The following is a 24,089-nucleotide window of genomic DNA, read 5'->3' as shown; positions in this document are numbered from 1 at the left end:
TTTGATATCAAGCGTAGTTTATTGAGAGCGCTGAAGCACCATCTGATTAATTTTCCTGTGGAGGATCTTTTCATTTAGGAAAATTAATAATGCTTGTTTCGTTTTGCAGTCTGGCTTATTGCCTACTGGCCTGCAGGGGTGAAGCCTTCATTATTGATATTAGTAACACCTGTGCTGGTCCTGCTCAATCACTTAATGTGGAAAAAGGCCTGTTGCAGAAGCTGTGCAGGATCACTTAACTATAACGTGCTGCAACTTGCATGCAAGTTTCTCAAACTAATAATTCTACACCTGAAAGCACCTTTACCATTATTGATTAAAGCTTAATTTAAAGTGAGATCTTAATCCATGAGATTATTGGGATGATATGAGACCTGTTGGAGATCGGATTTCCTTATTTAAATATCTACTGTAAGGAATCTGTCGCTGAGCCAGCGCGGATACATAAATAAGTGCTCTGGGATTTTAGCTTTGGGAAAACATTGCATTGAGTGGCACAGCTGGACCTGCGGGGAATAAAAAAAAAGTTGAATGTTTTGTTATTTTGGTGCCTCTGCTTGTCCGCGGTGACGTTGTCGGTAGCGCAACCATTTTGGTATTTATTCTAATAAGCGCGCCCCGTCGTCCAATCACAGCCGTACTCAGATCATCCTCAGCCAATCGACAGGCGACGCTGTGACTCACCAAATAAGGAGAGACAGCACCAAATAAGGAAACATTGTATCGCTTTATAAGGAGGGAAGTAGATCCCCCGTCGTTGTAGCGCTCCGCCGCCGTGCCCTCGCTTCTTAAATTAAAATATTTCCTCACGTTTCCGAGCCACGGAGAAAGAAATGTTGCGATTTTAGTTGAGTTTAAGCTGCGTACGTGAAAGTAAAAGATCCACTCCGGCGTTTGTTCTCGGTTTACAGTCGGACTAGTCGGCTCGGCGTAGCGGCATGGAGGGCGTCGTTCGGCTTTCCTTTTTGAGAAAGTGCTCAGAGTTTTGGAAATAGAGGAGGAGGGTGAACCAAACTGAGCCGGGGTTGAAGGGTCCTGGGGGCAGCATCACTTTCGAAAGTTTGTATTATTTCCTGGAGTCTCTAAACCCGCAACTGGCCTGGTTTGTTTACATCTTGTGGCCCTGGCGTGTATGCGTTTGTATCAGTCACTTAACGATACAAGCTGCTCCAGCTCCTTTGGCTGGTGTTTAGAGACTCGGTCTAGTAAATATAATGTTACCGAGCCAGGTTGGATCGGCACCATCTGGAAACGGGTCAGCTTCGGGCAGGGGTACCACAGGACACGGTTCGGGGGTTGTCGGCGGCGGGATTCGTCCCATTTTGGTGAGAGCAGGGCAAGCTTTACCGGGGGTCAGCGCCGAGAGCGCCGGAGCCGCGGGGCGACTGGGGGAAAGAGACGCCGCCGGGATGCTGGGTGCCAATGGTCCAGGTGGTCCGAGAGGTGTGAGACCGGGGAACGGAGCCGGAGTGAACCCGCTGCAGACCGCCGTCCAAAGCAACATGGTGGGGCTGAACACGGGGGTCGTGTTGCCGCACGTAGCTCGGTTCGAGCCGGACCGGGAGTGCGCTCCTCTGTGCAGCGGCTCGGATAACGACTCGGACTCCGGAGACGATGATGACCCAGTGGGTTCACTCGGGGACAGCAGGAGAGGGGTGAAGCGGGAGAGAGGCGAGATGGAAGCCGCGGTGGCGGGGCAGGAGGTGGGAGTATCTCCCGGGGGTTACGGCATGGTGCCCGGAGGGGTCGCCGGGGCAAAGCCGGGGAAGAAGACACGTGGGCGCGTAAAGATCAAGATGGAATTTATTGACAACAAGTTGAGACGGTACACCACTTTCAGCAAGAGGAAGACGGGCATAATGAAAAAGGTGAGTCAGGTGATGGCTCTGGATCTCATCCAGCTAACGTTTGATTTGAGATTGTTATGCTGATTGGCCTAGATATCCTGCAGCAGAACTCACGGCATGTTCTCTTGTATGCATTCATTCATTCACACATATTAGCTCCACCTGAAGATAAGTAATAATAACACCTGTGGGGTGGGAAAGTATGTAATCTATTATGTTGTGGGCCTCCTTCATGCGATGCTGACAAATCTAGTGTCAACGAAATTCCCCTGAAAGACAAAACGGTTGTGGCACCAAGTGTCTCAGTTGGATGTTAGGAAGTCAGAACGTCCATGACAAGCTGTGGCCTTTAAATAGACTTGAGCAAATGACAGTTCTATTTGTGACCGTACCCACCCCCCAACTACCACACGCAGATTTCCAGATAAATTAACCCACACACACACACACACACACACACACAACCGCCCAAGACCTTTCACACACCGACTGACCATCAGCGCGCAGCCTGTCACTGCGAAGCCAGGCTTTGCTTGCAGGCGGCGGCGGCGGCGGCCATGTGGCGGTGAGCAGCAGTGGGCCTGAATGTGCCAACAGCTGACTAAACCCCGGGGGGAAACAGATCAGAGGACGGTCAAAGAGCACTCAAACAGAAGCGAGAACCTGGGGACCGTCTGTACACGCGGTGTGTCGCTGGACACGGAAGCATCCAGCCTCAAAGTGACGGCCTCTCTCTTGGTTTTGGTTTGGTTAGTGGAGTCTGGCACAGGAGCGGGCGACATTAGAGGAGAACAGCCTCGCTCCTCGGTAGTCATAATTGCCTCCATTACTGTCTACTTCATACAAAGCTTAAATCCTCTGCAAATTTACAGCCCCCTCACACGGCTCCTGTAACGCAGCAGTTGTGTTTGGCATCCAGTGATCTGAAGTTGATGATCTGGAGACCCAGGGGCAGCTGTTGACCACCGGCCACAGCAGTTATTGTGCAGCAGGCTCGGCCACTTTTCATTATGATTTCAAATAAACACTTGCGGGCCGTGCTTTATTGCGGCACCAGAGTTTTTAGTTGTCCCCGCGTTACTTTCAACGCACTTGCAGTGCTTCTCTCTTTTTTTTTTTCTTTTCTTTTTTTTTTATGTATCCCAGACTGTTGTCGTGGAAACTGAGGTGTCTTTATGTAGGCTCTTGGCAACATGAACACAATTTGACACACTGTGGGGATGGAGATCTTTGAAAACGTTGCCCACACTATGACAACCCATCAGAGAAATTGACAGGTGGGTGGAGTGGGAAGACTCATAGTAGATTCGATCTCAAACTAGTTTCTCGGATGAACCCAGTTTCATTTTGAAGGATGCAGTGACTGCAGCGTAGGCCTCTTTTGTTCTCGTTTTATAAATGCCGTAGATTACGTGCGCGTTGCCACGTCCATTGCACAGTCGCCACGTTTTGAGTTGCAGGATTACTCACTTAATACTCGCAGTACCTGTTGTTTGTTCCATTTTTTCTTGTCGAGAATAGGTCATGTTTCCATTTTTGATGATCTGTAGACAGCAGATAAGTTGACTTGTAATATCAGGATGTGTGCAGGTGTTGGTAAACCTTAACTATGGCTCAGTTCCATGTAGGTTGAAGCAGCCAGCTGGCACAGTGCAAAGGTTAAATGGGGCGCAGCTATGTTATTGTTTTCACCTGGATTTTCTCCGCTTTGACACGTCTAGTACTGATTAACACAAAGTTAATTTAGCAACAGTTGTGATAATTCATTAATGGTTTCTAAGTATTTGCTCTTTTTATATGAAAACTTAAAGTGTTTTACTCATTTCCGCTTTATTTTATGCCTTTTTTTTTTAAAAAATGTACTTGGTGGTATTTAACAATTATACGGTTTTCAGGAACTTTCAGTGGACAATTAGTTCATTTTTGGTGCAAACAACTAAGTCATTACTGCATTCTAAATAAGCTGCAGCTTCAAGTGAAATTACTGGGATTAATTTTAAATGATCCTTTAAAAAACATCTCATTTTGTCCAAACAAGCACTCAAAACCTCAATTTACAATCATATATAAACACACATGAATTCTAAATCTGTCTGAGATTCTGGGCTTTTAACGGATTATAATTTATTTTTCTTTTTTTTCTTTCTTTTGCATTTCTGCGAGTCAACTGATCGATACTAACAAAACCAATAAGTTGCTTTGTGAAGCCGTCCTTTGCTTGAGGTCTTTGCGACGGATGTTTTCAAGCCATTCAAACTCCAAACTTTCGACTCTTAAGGCTAAGTTTGGGACTGATTTTTCTGGCCGGCTGCAGACAAACAACAATATTTTAATAGCGCTGCTACATACTGAACCTGTTACGTTGGTTGAATGCATCTATTCTTCCTTTGTTATTAATAAATACTCCTGGTCGGGATGTTTTGTGTGGCGGAGGAACCAATTACAGTCAAAGACACAGCACCGCCGCTGCCACCACCACACACCCTGCAGTCATAAATATTTATGTGAAAATCAGCAGAGCAGGGAAACTTATTAAAGCATTGTGTAGGTCGGGGTTTGTGCTGCCACGCAGCACACTTAAAGTTGACAAATTAGCCCCTTTTCTGTCTTGGATGTTGGCCAAACATCAGGCTCCGTTGTTGGAGATCCCTCGGCTAATCAAACGAAATGGCAGCGGAGGAGGGCGACTCGATGTGCAGTTCATTACCTGCTCCTGTAAGGCTGCATTAGCACTCGGCGAGGTGAACTGTAGAACCAGCCGGAGACGGCTATTAACATTGTTCTTAACAAAAGCGCGATGTAATTGAAGTTTTTAAGTGCTGCGGGGGAAACAAACACGGAGTGTGCTTGCGCCACGATAGTAATAGATGTCATCATTATCTTTTATGGTCTCTTTCACCTTATTAGGACACGCAAAAGGCAATTATATGGTCAGCTTGCCGATAATGAGGACCAGAGCATAATGAACGCAGTGTTAAAAGAGCATGGTGGAGCAGACAAATATGCGGTTTTATAAGGGCTCAATAAAATCCTTTTAATTTGAATGTGATTCATCCCTTCCTCTTTGCTGCGCTCGCGGAGTATTACTCCCGGCTCACAATGGCACATCTGTCAACTGGCTGCGGCTGCACGGCGTTGGCCAAGGTGATGGTAATGGCGCAGCGCCTTCACCGCACCAGAATCCACATAACTGATGACTCATTTAGATAAAAAGACCTTCTTAGGAGTTCACTCCGAGTGCAGCGTCGGGATGCGTTTGGTCGCGCGTGTGTTTGTGCTGGATGGAGCTCGAATCTCGGTGTGCTCCCCCCCCCCCCCTTCACTCTGGGGAGTTTGAATGCGAGCATCTGCTGCGCGCTGTTTAATAAATGACAAGGCTGCGGAGCGCGATGGAGGCCTCGCATTTTACAGCCAGCTACCTCTGAGTGTAAAGGAGAACGATTCCTCATGTCCTCCATCAAGACCGCATTACTTCTACTCCCCCCCCCCGCTTTTGCAAATCAGCCCCTTTGCTGTAATCAGTCTCTCAGCTATATCACACTCTCTATTCTGGGAGACTTATCTGGTGTTATTTTAGGTTCATATGTGCTATACGTCAGAGCTCGCTACAGGAGTATTTATAGATTCCAGTGTTTTCTTGGCGTTTTTCCACAAGATTCATGTTTGGAAGCTCTCTTGTTGAGATTAATTTGCGCACGATGTGAATGTAATCCAAGCCCTAATTTGGCGAACTATATCTTTTTGGTGTTTTAGCTTGACTCCTGGCTCGTTTCTTCTTCTCTCGTCCAGGCCTATGAACTCTCCACCCTGACGGGAACCCAGGTTCTCCTGCTCGTGGCCAGCGAAACGGGACACGTCTACACTTTCGCCACACGCAAACTCCAGCCCATGATCACCAGTGAAACGGGCAAAGCCCTCATCCAGACGTGCCTCAACTCGCCGGACTCGCCGCCCCGCTCCGACCCCTCCATGGACCAGCGCATGAGCGCCACGGGCTTCGAGGAGACGGACCTCACCTACCAGGTGTCTGAGTCAGAGAGCATGGGTGACTCGAAGGTGAGAATCAAAAAGCGTAATGATTGTAGACCAATCCTCCAGGTGCTCGAGGCAGAAGTGAGCTCTTGTTTATGTTGGAAAGATCATAGTGAGGCTGCAGCTGTGAACCCCCTAAACTTGAATGGGCTCATTTCTTTACCTCTCCCCTGTGATCAGAAGCAACGGATGCAAATTGCAGTGCGAATGTGGGAAAAAAAAACAAAAAAAAAAAAAACTGATTGAGCACATAGAAAGGCACTAATGATGGAGTGAGAAATCCCTCCAGAAAAGGCCAGGATACAAAGAGGACAAATAAATCAAACCCACAAGCAGCTGTGGAAAATAATCTTTGTCCTATTGTAAACACAGTTTTGAACCTTCATCTGTTGCACGTGAAGTTCCTGGTTGGGGCCTGGTCCGGGTTTGGTTCTGAGCACCAAACCACTTTTTAATGAAACCAAAAAAGTCTCAGCAGGTCCTTCAAAGGACTGCAGATTGGAGGGAGAGTCCGATAAGATGTGGAGAATTATCCTGCTCTGCTCTGAAGGGGAACTGTCTACACTTTACCTTTCTGACCTCTCATCCAGGAAAGCCTCGTAACACTCCGACAGATAAATCACAGCAGGCCTGGGCTGTGTTAGGATGAGAAACACGCAGCCTGCGATATGGAGGACATTGCTGTTTATATTTGATTTTGGGACTAAGCCGTCTTATGTTCACGGATGAAACCTTCAGCTAGTTAAACAGAACTTTTATTTCTTTAAACATTAGAATATCACACATTTTGTTTTTGTTAACCGTCTGAAATCACCACGACGGACGTAAAGACCAATTCTCATTGCTCGTGACAAGTTACTTTCCACCACAGCAATTTAACTCATCTAAAAGCCGAAATACCTTGACGGAAAACATTTTAATTTAGCAGCGGACACGCTTCACTATTGACATCTTTGCACGATCACGTGCTAGAAGCTGAGGTTCCCTCCACTGTTTACGCAGCTCAAGTATGCCGCTTTGATGACGGACGCTTCCTCCTCTTTGCCCCGCATGCCGCTTTGACTGGGTGCTAACCGACACGTACCACACACCGTCAAGGATGGGGGATCAACCTTTGCACGTTAAGCCACTCTCATGCCCGCTCCGCTCATTGATAAAAATTAGATTCTGCCTCTGTTGCCATATATGGTATGGTTTCCCTGCCTGCACTCTTGGCTGAGGCCCCTCACATTCCTTATAAGCTGCAGCTGTCTTTGGAGTCCTGTGATTCCCCCCCACCCCACCTCCATCCACCCACCACCACCACCACCACCACCACTCATTTAGTGATATGGAGGGGAGGTATGGACGTAGATATGAGAGAGTGGAGGGGAAACGTTTGAGCAATACTTCTTGTCCCGTTTCATGTGATGTCTGTTTAGCAGCAGCGACGCTGTGACCCGCCCCCCCCCACTGCAGTTACGAGGGTGGGAGACCAGCATGGACGCCCATGAACCCTGCAAACGGCGGGAGACACTAGAAATTGCCAGTGTTTGATCCATGTCGGGATCAGCACTGTTATGGTTGATACACAGCAGGTGGATACAGAGAACCTTGTTTTATTACTAGTAGTATTATTATTATTTTTTTTTTTTATGGGGTTCTTTCTGTGCAGTAGGTCCTTCGCGCGGTGGCTGCTTGAACCTCTTCTGCGTCTGGATGATATTCATCACAAGAGTAGCATGTAATGCATACAGTCCAAGCCAGTCTAAACAATCCAGGGTGCGCAGTGGCCGGTGGGGGGAAGAAGCAGAAGCAGGAGGCTTAGGAGATATGTGGAGTAGACATGATTTGTTGCTGTTAGCATTGCTCATACAAGTCACGTGAGAGCAGAAGATTGTGGTGCTGAGATACTGTAAAACAGACACTGGTCAAAGGAAAAAAAAATAAAAAATACACATAAGTGGAAAAATATCTGAATCAGGAACTGTTAATATAAGGCGTGCATGTTTACTAATGTTTGGAAGTGCACTCATTCTCCTTCTTGCATCGATGGTTGTCGCTCTTTTGTTTGTGCGGTTGGTTCTGATTAGTCTAGTTCACGATGAAGACGGGGGCTAGCGGAGCCCTTTCCTTACGACTATGGGCGAACCCACTGTGAGGTCACCCATCGTATTGCTAGAGAGCAGTGTTGAAGCAGCTCAAGGTGGTTCCAGCTGCCCCCACCTTGGCAGGGCCTGACTCAAGGTAACTCCACACTAATTAATAATAACTGATAAAAAGAGGTGGAGCTGGGTGGATTTCATGTAGACGGTGACCTTAATCGTAGAAAATGTTGAGTTGTATGAGCACAGTCGTCATAAATGATGAAATTAGCTATAGAGACCAAAACCGTAAACGAGTTTATTTATGCTGTAAAATGGGGCATGGTAACATTGAGGTCTGTGGGGGACCGAGTCTCTTCTCGAGCCAGACTCGAATGACCTTTGGCAGAACTGCAGTTTTTGGCACTTCCACCTTGGCGTCATCTTTCAGTCCTGGGGGGTTTACTGGCAACCACTAGAGACTCTTAGAAGGAGGCAGACTCTGCCGGTTTGTTCAAGAGTCAAGGAAGACACTAAATCCAGCCAAGAAACTTCGAGAAAGTTCTTGAACTAACCCCCCACCCACACCAACACCCATACACACATACACAGATTAGACTTTAAAGGTGCTGATAGGTGGATATTCTTCAGTGTAACCATAGCAACCGTTTCCTCCTTGTTTACACATCGGAAAGCGCCAACTTTCAAAATTGTTAATAATATTCAATAATGTGAATAATGAGTCGTGCACTGGTACAAAGGAGCAGCAGCTTAAAATATTAAAAACACATTTTAGTGTTTGTCCTTGAGGATAATAGCGGTCTAGAGCATTTAAACAGAGAAGTCCGTCAGATAACATCTAGTTTATTATTCCTCTAAGAGTCCATTTATTGAGCTCATTATTAAGTTTAGAGTGCGTGACTCGTTTTATTTTTGGAAAATCTTCACTTTGCTGTTGCTCTGCAGACGATTGCAGCAAGTTGAGCTCCTGAAAAGAATTCTGGGAGATGTAATGTTCAATACACAAAAAATACATTGTCGGAGAAATTAGAAAAACTTTAGTTGTCCCACAATGGGGAAATTGCAGTTTGCAACAGCAAACATAAAACAGTGGACTGTATAAAAGATAAATAATAAGATAAAATAGAATAAACAATACTCAAGTATTGAATCGCACAGACTTTGTCTCCTTGTGCTTTTCTTTTTTTGCCCCCATCAGAGTTTAGGTTCGTCTGTGGTTACTCCTCAATCCTAGACGAGCCTGTCGTACAGATGTTTTTATGCTTTTTGGGTTATTTTTGGAGGGGATAACAAATCCCACAACTCATTCTTGGATCAGTTGCGATTTCTCAGTATCACAGTCTGGTTTTCCCCCTCCTCTACTTCATCCCCCTCTCCCTCCGTCCCCCCCGTCAGTGTCACTGCTGTTGTCGTTGAAGTTTATTTGCCGCTCCGCTCATTATCGCAGTTCACATTTTTTGTCAAGCAACACTGACCAGAAACCTTCCGCGCTGAGGCCGTTGTTGTGACCGACGGCTGCCATGTTTGTTTGGCTCTGGACACATCCCATGACCGATTTGACGGCGTCATTATTCAGCATGTTGCACATCTATAAACGTGTACGGAGCATGATGGCTGCGTTGGAGGGGGGGAGGAAGGCAACGTTATGTCAGCCCCCCCACCCACCCCACCCTCTCCTCCCTTTCCCTTTAAACCCCCTCTCCCTTCCACCCCCTTATTTTACTGCAAGCAACTGGACAGGTCAGCCGCCATTGGCTGCACCTCCTCCACTTGGGCTGCCTTGCCTTTTTTAGCAGTCCCAAATGGAGCTGCAAATTCCATGTTGCTGGCAGGGTGACAGACTGGGAGATGGGAGCCAGCAAATGGGAGATTAGACTAGGGCCAGCCACCAGTAAACTGCACAATGGGCTCTCAAAACAACACAGCGCGGGTCTGCCAGTTGTCACCTTCAGTTTGGAATCATTAATCCCTCATGAGTAGGGAATCATTTGCGTCCTTCTCTTTTTAATTACTGTCTCGTTTCCTCCGACGCTAAATCTGATGTCTGCGATGTTAGGAAGGCGACTTTTGTTTTTAATCTTATATCAGATTTACAACCTTAAAGAATGAACATTTCAGACAGCAGCATGCTAATAGATCTTATAAAGGGCTCCAAGTGGCTGATATCTTGTGTGTCGCTGTGGTTCTCAAAGTTTATTGAGTTCTATATACTGATTGTTTGCCTATTAGGTTTCCTCATATGCTCATTGTGCAAATATCAGGGACAGGAGGCTTGAGATGTACTAGAAAAATATTGTCCCTCTTTTGCAAAATGGATTGCGTAACTGGTTACGGATGGCGCTCTCAGTGGCTGTTCAGTTTGACTCCAGAGGATTTATTGCTTGTTCAAGAAGACCCAGCCCTCCACTTGCACCACTATAAATTGTATCTTAATTTGCCCCATTCTTGTGTCTCATTATACTAAGTGGTATGTTTCACCAGACTCTTGACACTTCTTTTTTTTTCCCAATTGGTAGTGAGGTTTTGTTGTAAAAAGGTAAACTAGGGTGAAAATAAGTAAAACTATCTCAAAAATGTGAATCCGGTTGCACATCATTTACTTGAAGAGGTGTGTTTAATCCAATATGACGGAAAAAATACCTCTGAAAGCAGTGGACAGTCCGTCATTGTGTTAACAAATCTAACTCCATAACCAGCGCCAAACAGATGAGTCCTAGACCAATTTTCCCACACAACAAATTTGTGGGCAGGGACATTCGTCTGGCTTCCTCTACCAATTTTCTCAATAAAAGAATATGCACAGATCAGCCACAACATTAAAACCACTGACGGGGAGAAGTAAATAATTATCTTGTGACAATTCACTGTTCTGCTGGGAAACATTTGGACCTGGCATTTGTGTGGATGTTACTTAGACATGCACCAACCAACCAGACCAGACCAGACCAGACCAGACCAGACACCCACTCCTGGATGGCAGCAGCCAGCCGAAGCACGATGCAACCTGACACAGATACGCGCAAATGATTTAGGAATACCCCAAAAAACATGAAAAAGGTGTTGACCTGGCCTCCAAATTTACTAGATCAGGTATCTGTGGGATGATTCACTGAGGCCCATAGGGGCCTTTGGGTCCTATGGGCCTCAGTGCCCTAACCCTAACTGACCAGTTGTTTCTGGTAAAATATATTTCCTAGACTAATTAGACTCCAAATGTTTTCCAGTAAGGCGGCAGAGGGATGGTGGGAGTTGATGTACGATAGCGTATTAAGAGGAGCAGGGGATGGACAGGACTCAAGGAGGAAATGACAGAGCTGAGGTTTTGGCTACATCACCAGGATGATCCTCTGCTCTCGCTTGTGGCCTGAAGGAATGCATGACACCACTGCGGCCTATGTTTACTATGCACTGCCGTGACTCTGAAATAAAAGCCAGCACCGTTTATAGACGGGCCAGTCGAACAAGAGATGGTCAAACAAAGCAGTGGGTCAGGAGAAGCTCGCTAAGTAGGTCAGAGATAGTGGCAGTTAGATTAGACTCTTTGATTTACCACACAGGTTAGAATCAGGGTGGTCACACATGTTGCAAAGCCAAACAGTCCTAGTTGGATCTCGACAGCAAAAGCTGGAGCAGACGCTCGTTTCTCCACGGAGCAGTTTAGCGAGCTGGAACACGGTGACCTTGTCCCTTGTCCCATTTACTTTTTTTTTTCTTCTTTTAACAATTGTACAAGAAGGAGCATCTCTATGTGTTACAGGAACTGAGTGGTGTTGTGCAGAGCCATGGTGAGGCTGCTCAGTGTCAGATGGCGGCTGTCTTCGCACGTGGCCTCCTGCCGCCTCAGCTGGCGGGGAAAGGGTTAATTCCCCTCAGAGGTGCTCATGTTTCCTGCCAGCTGTCTGTACCCTCAGCTGTTTGTACTCTCGCCCCTATCCTGTCCCCTGTCTCCTGTCCTATGTCCCCTGCCCCCTGTCCCAAACCTCACACAGGTCCGAGTCTGCTCAGGTGGTCACACATAGTCACATTCGGGCTAAAACAGTGGTTGAAAAGTGGCAAATTGTCACTGCACCGTGACGCTACATAAGCTGTTATCTTTTCTTTCTTTATTTATTTATTTTTTTGAGTATTTAAATTCCTGTTGGTTTGATTCTGGTGTTGCCATCTTATTTAATATATTTTTATACCTGCCGTACTATACTACCTGTAACTCCTCCGGTAATTTACTCCGATTTGTCTTGTGCGGTTTTAATGAACATGGATTGGAAAGAAGAATGACGTCGTGGTGACAGCTGTGTCACACTCTGTCAGCGACTGTCAGCAACCGCTCTGATGAATGACACAGCTGATGGTTGTACAGCTGTAAATGCCCGGTAGATAATTCTTCGTGCGAATTTATTCAGTTCTCGTTTTTGGTTGAAAGGGCAGAACAACTGTGAGTAATCTGTGTGGCCCTCCCCCTTCTGCTCCCAAGCTGCTGTTTAACTAAAGAGGTAAAGGACCTTGGACTGTCAGAGAACTTCAGCAGAGCCTGGATCTGATCTGCACGCTAGCTAGCTAGCTAGCTAACTAGCTGCAGTAGTTCGAGTTTTGCATGCTCTTGTGATTCAGAGCTACTTTTTTTTTTTTTTTTCTTTTATAAGACCGCACCTGTTTCTCCATCTGTTACCCCGACAAAGTCCAGAATAGTGTGACTTAACTGTGGCGTTGGTGATTATTCATTAGTTTAACTCAAAGTAAAATGAAACTTTTGTTTGAATCATCACGGTGAGTCACGCTGCAAGATTATCGTAAATACAAAGATATGATTGGGTGCAGTGTGGCACTAAACGACAAGCCAATCCTTACAGTAGCTCCATTTGTATGTTTGCATGGCAGTGTGTGGTTGGGAGGCCTTATCAGCAGAGTCCATGCTGGATCCTCCACCTCTCACCCACGTAATCAGTCACATATAAAAACCAATAGTGCTTTGCTAAGAGAAGTTGGCTTCGCCTGCTTCTACGTGTTATTGATAACAGATTTGATGTTTTTTATTAGAACCATTCATCTTGTGAGAAGCAACACACCTCACTGACTTGCTTACTGCGTGTAAGCCTTTCTGATGTGACGCATGCATTATTCACATTGCGTCTTTAATAATTTTTGTCCCAGTTCTGTGGCTTCCAAAAACACTCGGCCACCTAAAGAGTGAGGAGCCGTGTTCAGGCTCAGCCTTAATCTTCTTTGTGCCTAATAATGTGGGAGTTTTTGATTCATAACATCAAATATTTGACAGTTTGTCACCAGGAAGCTGCCCTCAAAATAGTTGGCAAAATGCAGAGGACACTGGGCAACTGGGACAAATTCTAGAGTTTATAGTGCAATTCAGGTCATTCAATACAAAACAATATACAAGGTCCATAATGTTCTGTGTGTGTATGACCCAGTGCGCGTAGAGCCGTAAATAAAGGAGATGGGTGATGCACAATGCTTTAAATAATACTGAGGACAGCAAAGGATGCAGGATGTTTTCTCCACCTAATTCTGGCAACAGAAGGCAGCATTTCTTAGCAACAATTGGCATACGTTACGATGTCCTCTGCACTTGTGGATATGTGCAAGATCTGCTTGCTATGGGATGTGCATGCAGCTCCTTTTTCTGCTTGTGTTTAATCGCCTGGAATCAAACCTTCAGATATATACAGAGAACTGTCGACTCTCTTAAATACCTTCTAATGTTCAGGCTTATTTCCATTCTGCTACATAAGATCGTTAGTATCACGTGATAAGTGTTTGTGCAAGTACGTGAAAACAGTCACGGTGGGTTTAGATATGCGTTATAGTCGCGGCCTAACACCCATCTTGCTTCTTATCATGCAGCCCACTCACCGACACATCCTGTTTGCCTGTTCAATGAACGTTCACATCGGCGTATGCTGCGATGCTACCGTCTAACCTCCTTTTGATCTTAGTTTATGTGAGCTTGTGGCTTAATTCCATGCAATTTGCAAAGATGTCAGGTTACATGGTCAGTTAGTTGTCATAGTAACTCCTGGAGAGCATAGAGAGCCGTGGCACAGTAGCTGGATTTTAATTGCAGGATAAACGGCAGTAGGTGACGCTGAGTTTTCTGGTGTCACAGTACTCGCCGAAGATGCGCATGTTTCTATAATGTTGCTGATAATACTATATATTTTTCCTTCATTATGGAGCAACATTGTAACGTTGTTTAGTTTTTTTTAATTATTCCTCTGAAGCCATCTAGCACTGAAATGTAAATACAACCCACTGCGCTTTGCGACTGGAGTGGCATTGTTCAGAGAAAGGCTTCCTGCGCTGCTTCGTATTTAACATACGGATGTAATTAGTGGGGTCGCAGCCTGTTTCTCTAGCTTTGTTTATGTCATTTACCCTGTGACTATTAAAACGCGCTCTGGTTTCTATCAGGCAACCATTGATCCCTGAAACGCTGTGAGAATTAAAGACTTCTCCTCCACCCTACCCTGCATTCAGCTGCTGAAAGAGGAAAAGCCCCATTAAAGTTGTTGTTTTAGGTGTCCTCGTGATGATGCTGCTGTTGTGGGATTCAGTGTTCTTTGGTTCCAGCAACCTTCAGGCAAACAAACTAAAATCAATGGAGTGCCCAAGTTCCATTTATTTGCTTTGACTGAGGCCCCAGCCTTCTGAAGCCTGCACGACAATATGCTAAAATGTGGTGTTTTCGGAAGTGCAAAACTAATCTGCCGCTTTCCCCACTCAATTCCTTCGTCTTCCTTCGCAAATTTTAATTTAATTCCACCAAATCTCCCGGACCTGTCTTCCTACAGCTCTCAGCTTTCGGTTTTTCCACCACAGGACGCGCTGAAGCCGACGTTCACGGTAGCCAGCCTACCGGGCACCGTCAGCAGCGCCCAGTCCACGGTGCCCACCACCTCCACCACCATGCAGGTTAGCACTGGACCTTCGTTCCCCATCACCAACTACCTGGCCCCGGTCTCGGCCAACAGCAACGTCGGCGCCAATGGAACCGTCCTCAAAACCTCCGCCTCCACGGGGGTCATGCAGCTGCCGAGTGGCTTCACTTTCATGCCAGGTACGTAGACCGGTACAACATGAGGTTCCTTGTCCTCACTGTCCAGAGTTACTTTCTTTCTTTTCTTTGTTTTTTTTCTTCACCTCATCCATTGGAGTAGAAATGACACTTCAGCCAGCCTTCATGTTTTGTTAATGCCACCATGTTGTCAAGCTTATTAGCTGATTAGAATTTGAATGGCGCTGTGATGCGACCTCAGCTGTCATCTCAGGGTGGTCGTGCCTCTCTCTCTGAGCTGTTTACATCACGCAACAGCTCTTCACAGCCAGTCACCAACACTCAGCGTCCTCGGGTTTAACAAAGGCCCCCCCAGTATCCAGGGGAGCCACGTCTGTTGGCGACTGTCCCTGCCTTTGATTGTCTCTTGGGGACAAGAATAATTAGGTGAGAGGGACACAATAGACCTGGCACTGAGGGCTGATGAACAAGGCCCATAATTAGTCATGAATATTCAATGTTGGATCGGTGGCTTGTGCTGAAATTATAATTGAGCTGTACTTCGTGGAGTCGAAGCCTCGTGACGGAGTGGCCCTGAACTAGACATGACCCTTCATTAAGAGTGGCTCCACAAGGGATCTGTAACCTCCCCAACTCTGCGAGGACTTTGGAGCTGCAGGTTCAGATTTGGTGGTCTCTAAATTACCTTTCCAGTAATTATTCATTACACTTACAGGTATCGCGTCTAAGCCCCACTAAGAGATCACAATTTCCCAAAAAGCATGAGACAAAAACCGTATTCGCATGGAACTAGTTTTACCTGGGGACCTTTGGTAATTTGTAATAATCCCAGAGTTCGTCTATGATCTTAATCCCGTGCGAATCGGCCATATCCCTGATTTGTAAAGTTAAAATTACACTGCAAGTGACTTACCATAATTCTCGTCCTCTGATAAAATCCAGTTTGAATCGACATCTCTGTGATTTAGGCCTGAGTTTTGCTTGATTTGCAGCTTTCTTTTCTGTCCCTTAAGAATCATAAAGGATGTGATATAATTCAGTTTAGACAGACATTAGAGCGCTAAGTCGAGATGTTTCTGAACTATTCACCCGTTTAGACTGATTAAGTCATTGAATTAACCATTAATTTGTTCATCGGCAAAGGTGGAGGTCATCTAAATACCACCAGGTCGTTGGTAATCTCTTCCCCGGGATTAATAGTATCAAAAATATATTTTTATCATCCATTATAATTTGCAAAGTAACGTAAACTGTCTCTGACATGCAATGGAGTGAGGCAGAAAGTAGCAGAGTCATAACAACTGATCGTAAATTTGAGTAAAACGAATTGATGATACCCTCGTAAATGCGCCACATGACGTCAGGGGGTGATTTCTGAATCACACGATGTCCCGGGTAAAACTAACCCCATGCAAATAGGGCTAACATTGAAATTCAAATCGATAGAATTTATTTGTAACCAGCTCAGGGTACTGGAACTTTCAAGTCTGTTAAAGTGCTGACTGGCGTGATGTTCTATCACGAGAGTAGGTTGCAAAGGCTCGTCAGTGTTTCTCGGTCCTGGCAGTAATGTCACTTGCTAGTTGTTGCAGTGTGTTGGCTATCTGCGCTGTGCCACAGCTGAAAGGACAGACACATGATGGCCACTAATGGGTCCTATATGTTATTTTGACTGACAGTGACTCTGTCTCATTTGCCCTCTTATTTTTTATTTTTTTTCCTCTTCTATTTTCTTTCACCATCTTTCTCCTCCTTCTGCCGCCTCCTCCCTCACCCCCTCCCTCTGTTGCTTTCTCTCTTGCTCGCTCGCTCCCTTCTCTCCTCTTCACCACCTGTCTGGCACATAGCGGCAGCGCCAGGTGGAACAACACACCCTCCCACTCTAAAACCTCCTCAGCTGACAGCTTGAAAGGGCCTTCCCACCCTGCTGCAGCAACTGTCTGCAGAGCATATGAGCAAATGTGATGGTTTGGGTCCAGATTCACTCTCTGAGAGCAATTATTTGCAATTTGTTGATGGAACACTTTGATAATGGAGCATTTAAACAAGTAAACATTTAAAGTATTTAGCATTTACAAAACACATATATAATTCTTCAGTTAAATATTTATATCACACGTCCCATAACAAGGTTTCTTTTTCACATTTTTTACCTGAACACATCTGCACGGGTGCCTAAAAGAACATTAAAGTGTCCTATTTAATATTAGTCTCAGTCATGTCATTAAATTTGTTATTGTATTACTTCACTGACCCGTTATAAAAGCAGGAGTTTCTGACCAGTTGAAGATGTTTTTAAAAGTAGCCCCCCATAACTAATACGGGTTGTGCACATCCACTAATACACACACAAGTGGCACAATTAACACCCTCCCATCACTTTCAGGCTGTTTCCCTGATGGACAGTTGGTGTCAGTGTCATAGCTGTGTCCCAACAGCTTCAAAGAGGAAGCAGCAGTGCTAGAAACTGCAGTTCATCAAATGGCCACTTGAGGCAAACCTCCAAAAGCAAGTCCGCCACCATAGAGCTCCCCTTCAGGTTAAAACCTGGGTCTGTGTAGCTAATCTCCTCATTGATGCCAACTGTACGAGGGGTGATTTTGTTTTGTTTCTTTACCTCACCCATTTAATTAATGCTAATTTATGCATAGTTAAAGATGTGGTCAGCCCTGCGACAGACTTTTTCAGGGTCTGGGATGACAGCTGGGATAGGCTCCAGCCCCCCCACGGCACTTTAGAGGACAAGCAGTTACAGGAAACAAATGAAGGAAGATGCAACCATTCTTAGTGACATGTGGGTACCCTCACAGGCTGCTAGCTGCTCGCCTCAGCTTAGCCCAGTTCCGAATTAGCCGACAGTTGAATGGAGTCAGACGCTGCCAAGATGGCGACGGCTTGAGATCAGAACTCCTCTTCAGCAATCCTATACGTGACGTCCCAGCTTTTCCTCCAGTCGTATCATCTAGCCAATGATGGGAGAAATTAAATTTTCCATATGGTGTGTTAAGAATATGAACCTTGCCCTGTCTCTCACAACTTTATCGATGATTCCTCCAACAGCGATCATGTACTCCGCCTGGAGAGCACCTTTTGCCACTTTTTTTTTTTTTTTTCCAAACTGTACTATCCTTTCACATTTAGTCTTATCCCTCCTGTATGTGTGTGTACCCCGGCAGCAGGCACTCCTCTCCCCCCCGGCACCCCCACCATTCCTCTGAGCCAGCTGCAGCAGCACTCCCTGGCCCTCCAGGGGCAGCATGGTCAGGCTCTGGCCGCCGCCCCGCAGCCACAGCAGGGACAGCAGGCTGTCTTCCGCTTCCCTGCTGCTGTCTCCCTCACAGGTGACCTGCTCTGCATGCTGCCACCACTTTGCCTGCCTATTTACTAATCTTATCTCCATAAAGCTGCCGCTGCAAATACTGCTACCTCTTCTGCCTGTGATCATGCACATAATGAATTACTAACGCTACTTGCACGACGACTCGTTTTTTCTCTCGGTTGACAGTACTACCATATGCCACCCTCTCTGCTGCCCCCTCACATCCCAGCCTCCACTACCTCTGTTCCCCGGGTGAGGTGTTTAATGACTTGCTGTAATGGCCTTATGCTCTCTGTGTGTCTCCAGGAGCAGGGGTCCCCCAGCAGCTCCAAGCTATTCAAGTACATCATAACACCCAGTCCACCTCAAACAGTGACAGCAGCCCTGAGATCTCCCACACCTCCACAAACTCCACCGGTAAGTTCAGTCCACCTTGATGAGTTTATGGATTTCCCATTTAAAAACACACCGGCGCCCCAGATTGTGAAAACGGAACGTAATGGCATCATTGGTGAATCCAGTGAAAACAGGGTGACGTGTCACAGTCAGAAAATGCAAATCTACACCATCAAGTTGAATGGAAATAATCTCCTGATCTGTGTTACTGTCCCACTTTCTGCCTTTTCATCCTTTAAGATGAGAATCTGTTGTATTTTCTGCTCCCGTTTAGAATGAGATGGGTCCCACAGGAAAGAGTATCTGTGCCACTACACATTTCATCAGTAGAAGTTGTGTTTGAATTTACATAGATGTGAAGCGCCATCTGCTGGCCAACTCTTTCCCAGCGTGTGACATGCTCTTTGTCTCTCCTTCCAGCAACGGTAAGTCTCCCAGCAACCATTGTCACTTCGTCGATGCCAACATCCGTGGCGGGTCACATGATGTACCCCAGCCCACACACGGTGATGTACGCCTCCACGCCAGCGCTGGCCGACGGGGGCCTGGCTGTGCTCAACGCGTTCTCCCAGGGAACCTCGGCCATGCAGGTGTCCCATGCACAAGGCCAAGACACAGGTGAGGCTTTGAACCCTACACAGTTTATATTTTGTTTGTCATTGTTGTTTCTGGTGGTCTCAAAATGATTCACTAGCTATTGCCAGAAATGTTATCATTTGTAGTTTCTGGAACTGGGTGTCTGTGGAGACATTCCCGTACAAAATCTGAAGACCTGTACTTTTTGTGACACATGACTAATTGCCGAGCAATTACCTTTTTGCCAAGAGAAATTAGGCGGAGCTAAATTTTAACTGATCACACAGGTGAAATACCACATATGACCAGTCAATTGAGTGACACGCCCCCCATCGCAATTTTTGATGGTGGAATATAAACAAAACGTGAGCAGAAAACAAGGGAGGTTTCACTGAAAGTGGAAAATGGAAAAACAGAAGTCAAGCGAGCGGATACCAAGACAAACTCGGCAAAGATGCCGGAGACAGGTACTCGGCCAAGTTGGTTACCATAAATAATATCGATCCGTTTTACCTGAGGGCAAGCAGCTGGAGCTCTGAGGCAGAACAGCATCATCATGTAATGATACTCTAATGACCATGGCATAATTTTCAGTCTGTCATACATAGTTTGTTCTTTAAATTTCATTTCCATTTGATGTATATCTACTGTTGACTTGCCAGTGTTGAACAGTAGTCAATAACGCCAGAGTTATGTTAAATGTCATATATACACTTTATTGTTAAAACAGGTTCAAATTTTTTTAAAAACTCAAACATTGTAGGTGTACTACACAAAACCAAACGAGTCGCTTCACATGTCAATATACTATTCTGTATGTTTTGAGTATATAGATTTTGAAGAATAAAGTTTTAAACTTGACTCAGCTCTCATATCTTTAAACTATGGTTTGTGAGCTATTTTTCTAGTTTCCTCCACATCTGTAGCAGCTAGCCAACACCAAGATCAACTTTTTTACCGTTTGAATTTCTATTGCATCCTTTCACGAAAACCGCAACTCACCCTGATGTTTACTCACTAAAATAGCGCCAATGACCCAAAATGCGCTGTGGCTTTGCGAGTGCGACATCACCTGACAAAGACCGATTGCTCCTCAATCAACAAAACTACATTTTATAGGCGGAATTCCGCTCTTATCAACAATACATAAAAAGAAAACGGCTGTCGTTACGTTTTGTTTGTTTGGTTTTTAACTTGGGCGCCGCTATCTTGCCGTATTACCGCCCCTGACGTCACGGGGTTGGTGATTCCCATCGCGGTAGGCGTGAAAGAGGGAAGAGACGGCGGAAATAGATAGCGGAAGACGTGTCGTTTTAGTCGGATAAATGTAGCGTGCACTTGTTTCATATCATATATTTTAACGTGTGGTTCCAGCTAGCTTAGCTTACCTCCTACAAACGGAGCGTTGCAGTGTTTCCGCTCGGACGTCTTTCAGCTGACACCAGATAGTTTCATCCCCCACTCTTAGTGATACTACTGCTCGGTTTCCACGCCACGTATCGGTTCAAATGCATAGTCAATATGATTTATACCGGGATCGTCCATTTCCAACGGCGTTCAGAAGGATCCAACCAGGATCCAACCAACACCTGACGTATTCCATTACGTCATTTCAAAATGGCGACTCCCTAGCAGGCAGTGTGTAAACGACCAAAAATCAACTTCTTAAATATGTTAGATTTTTTTTTTTTTTTTTTAATATTTGAGTTTAGCAGAGGTGTTTTTTCGGATATAGTCAGAAGTACAAGGACCAGTATGTGTACATTCCATTTCCCTTTTAAAATAAAACACAAGAAAATAATGAATTTTGTCGATTGAAACCAAAGTCTGTCTCTCCCCCCACAGGTGCTGTCCCTCAGGTGTTCCTCACAGCACCTCCAGGCACGGTGCAGATCCCCGTCTCCGCAGTGCAGCTACACCCAGTACGGCAAGATCTGCATTTTACAAGTGAAACTCTCATATTCCCTATGCAACCAGCATGCCACGTGTCTGCACTAATGCATCCTAACAGAGCACTGGCACACGGAGGCCACAAGAGTGACACAGTTTTTTTGTTTGTTTGTGTTTTATTTTTTGTGAGTGTGAATGGTCAGCTGGCATCTTGATTACACATGTGGTAGAGTTGATGAACACCAGTGCATGGAACTGTAGTTCAGTGTCGTGATGACTATTTGGAGAATTTAGTGTAAAATAATCCAAGGTTATATTTGGTCTAATGTTTTAATTTAACCTAATAGCTCTTAATGCTGTTTCATGGAGTAAACGACCCAAATAGTAGAGAAAACATCAGCATCTGTCGCAGCTTTACACCCCTCCATGATCGACAGTGTAGCAGGATCTCCATCTGTGCTGGGTGTTGTGGCTGTTGTCGTGCACCATCTCCTGACATAGCTGTGCTCCGTTCCAGATGGTGATTGGCCAGCAGTCGAGCGGCAGCAGCAGTAACCTGACGGAGCTCCAGGTGGTGAACCTAGACGCAGCACAGAACTCGAAGAGCGACTGACGGACGGCCGGAGCTGTTTAACACGGCACACCCAGGGACACACACACACACACACACACACACACAAACACACATACTGACATCTCTATTTATTGATGCCTTCCTACAGTTTCACATCACACTTCTGAATGTGACTTTAAAGTACATGTAAACACACAATCAAGGGCATATGTGTGGCAGACCCTTATACAGTATGTTTTGGTATATAAATATATATATATTCGCAAATGCATAGGAGATATATCACTATATCCATTGTTGGAACCTATTTTCTATGCTGTTAGATGGTGTTATTTTTCGCGTGTGCGTGTCTTTTTTTTTCTTTTTTTTTTTTTGAAAAATAAATGTGTAATGACATGTACACACACACTGCAAAGTGCACCAGCTTCACACCAGCCAAAGAGACATTTGTTTGTCTGAATGTTCCAGTGTGAGCAATCCGTGCACAAGCGTGTGTCTGTGTGTGCACGCATATCTTGAGTTTGTAAATGAGCGGGAAGGCGCTTATTGACCTAAAAAGAAAAAAATATATATATACAAAAAAAAAAAATTTGGAAATGTACATAACTTTTTTTTTTTTTTTAAACTGACTTGTATTTTTAGCCTGGTTACGTTTGTGCAACGGCATGTAGTTGTTTTTTACGTAGTGTTTTTTTTTTTTTTTTATGTACATGAAAATTATTTGCATAAAGAAAATGAATTATTTACATGTAAATGTAAATTAATTTAATACACCATCACATGTTGATATACTGTCACGCTGTTGGGAGTTTTCACTGCGAGATGGAAAAAGAACGCTGGATGTTTTTCTACTTTACTTTTTTTGACAATTGCAGGACTGTCCCCTGATATTTCATATTTCGATTTACTGTTGACGTACTCTTTAGGAAGACTTAAGTGCAACAGCTGATGATGGTATGATCATTTGGTGTCATATCAGTTTTACATGATTGGTTTTCTAATGAAGCCCTGAGTTTAGATTTTTAGTGCACACGTTCTTAAAGCTGCGGAAGGGAATAATTTTTTGTCAGATTTTAATGTCAAATCGGAGAAATATGAGCAGTTAATAACCGTACGATGATATTTAAGTTATGGTCGACTTCATCCACCTCTGGGTTACAAACCTTTTTATTCCAACGGTTAAATAGATTAACTTTGCTCCACTGTAAACCTGTTGCTCTGTAACTGTAATGATGCTACTAACGAGGAGTCGAGGCATTGGACACAAACCTCCTGTTTAACTAGAGTGAGTAATGACACTGTATAGACTCGCATTAGTTCCTTGTGTGGAAGCACTCTGTTATTGGTCTAAATGCTGCAGCATTACAACGGTAATGACTATTTTTCTAAGAACAAGGATCTTTTAATTTGGGAAGTGACTTCTGGTGCTTTTAAAATGTTACTATACTCCTTTAACTGTAAGACCCTAGCTGACTGCAACCGTAGTGTGTACCTCGGCGAGCATTAAGAATGAGTTGTTAGACTGAGAGCCTTCTTTCTGCACCATAGTGCCTCTGTTCCATGGCTGATTTCGAAACCATTTCAAGGTAAAGGGAGACGTGCCCGTTTCCAGAGCATCTCGCATGACATTGGACCTGTCATACACACAATCCTGTGCCGCGCCCCCGAGAGAGAGTGAGATTTCTGACTCCAGAATTAGCTGGATGGCTGGAGTGTGGCAGGCTTGAAGCCAAAGAGAAACCGGACAGAGGATAAAGTTCCCACACTGACTGCTGCTCAGTTAAGAGAGGTCACGTTCATGCTCTATGTTCTCTGCTCATGCGATCATGTATGTCGGGGAAAAAAAAAACAAAAAGACAGGCATTCGGAAATATTCTTTTGACACGGGATTACTGAAAAGTGGCTTTCACCTTGAAAGAAAAAGGTTATTTTGTGTATTTTTTTTTTGTTTTTGTTTTATTGTACAGACATTTTGTAATAAAACAAGATGAAACTGTTCAAAGAACGACTACATCTCCTGCTGATGAACATTTCCTTTTTCTTTTAATGGGGACGGAAAATGTTAAAAACAAAACCCACGCTGTCCTGAATGAAGCCTTATAAATGTGTCTTTCAACAGCAGCGATGGAGACGGCCGATGAGGAACAAACGAGCCGCTGCCTCTGAGTGCACATGAGACTGCAGCGGCTATCGCCTCTGGTTATTTCGCAGGAGAAGTGAGCATGCACCTTACCTCAATGTCTCTACACACTGTACAATTACCAAAAAAAAAAAAAAAAATCAATCAGACTGGCCATGAGAGAGAAGAGCAATGAGACTCGTCCCACTTCTGAGGAAAGTAGCG

At 45.0% G+C, this 24,089-nt stretch overlaps 1 protein-coding gene across 4 annotated transcripts; it reads left to right on the top strand.

Moving 5' to 3' along the window:
• The first annotated feature begins 744 nt into the window (after nucleotides 1–744).
• srfb (serum response factor b) lies at nucleotides 745–24,007 on the top strand. Of its 4 annotated transcripts, none has more exons than XM_047603112.1 (8): nucleotides 745–1,868; nucleotides 5,637–5,903; nucleotides 14,795–15,032; nucleotides 18,170–18,331; nucleotides 18,616–18,726; nucleotides 19,126–19,323; nucleotides 21,127–21,203; nucleotides 21,689–24,007. In XM_047603112.1, exons 1-8 carry the CDS (start codon nucleotides 1,215–1,217, stop codon nucleotides 21,782–21,784), a joined length of 1,803 nt encoding a protein of 600 aa, XP_047459068.1. In that variant the 5' UTR covers nucleotides 745–1,214; the 3' UTR covers nucleotides 21,785–24,007. The 4 variants fall into 4 exon arrangements, with proteins under 4 accessions (XP_047459068.1, XP_047459069.1, XP_047459067.1 ...); XM_047603113.1 differs by having other exon boundaries at nucleotides 18,167–18,331; nucleotides 21,127–21,228; XM_047603111.1 differs by having other exon boundaries at nucleotides 746–1,868; nucleotides 18,167–18,331.
• Nucleotides 24,008–24,089: the final 82 nt, after the last annotated feature.

Source organism: Mugil cephalus, chromosome 13 (genome assembly GCF_022458985.1).
Source record: "Mugil cephalus isolate CIBA_MC_2020 chromosome 13, CIBA_Mcephalus_1.1, whole genome shotgun sequence".
Lineage (NCBI taxonomy): Eukaryota > Metazoa > Chordata > Actinopteri > Mugiliformes > Mugilidae > Mugil > Mugil cephalus.
Note: the sequence above shows the minus strand (reverse complement) of the source record. Positions and strands in the feature narration are given on the sequence as shown.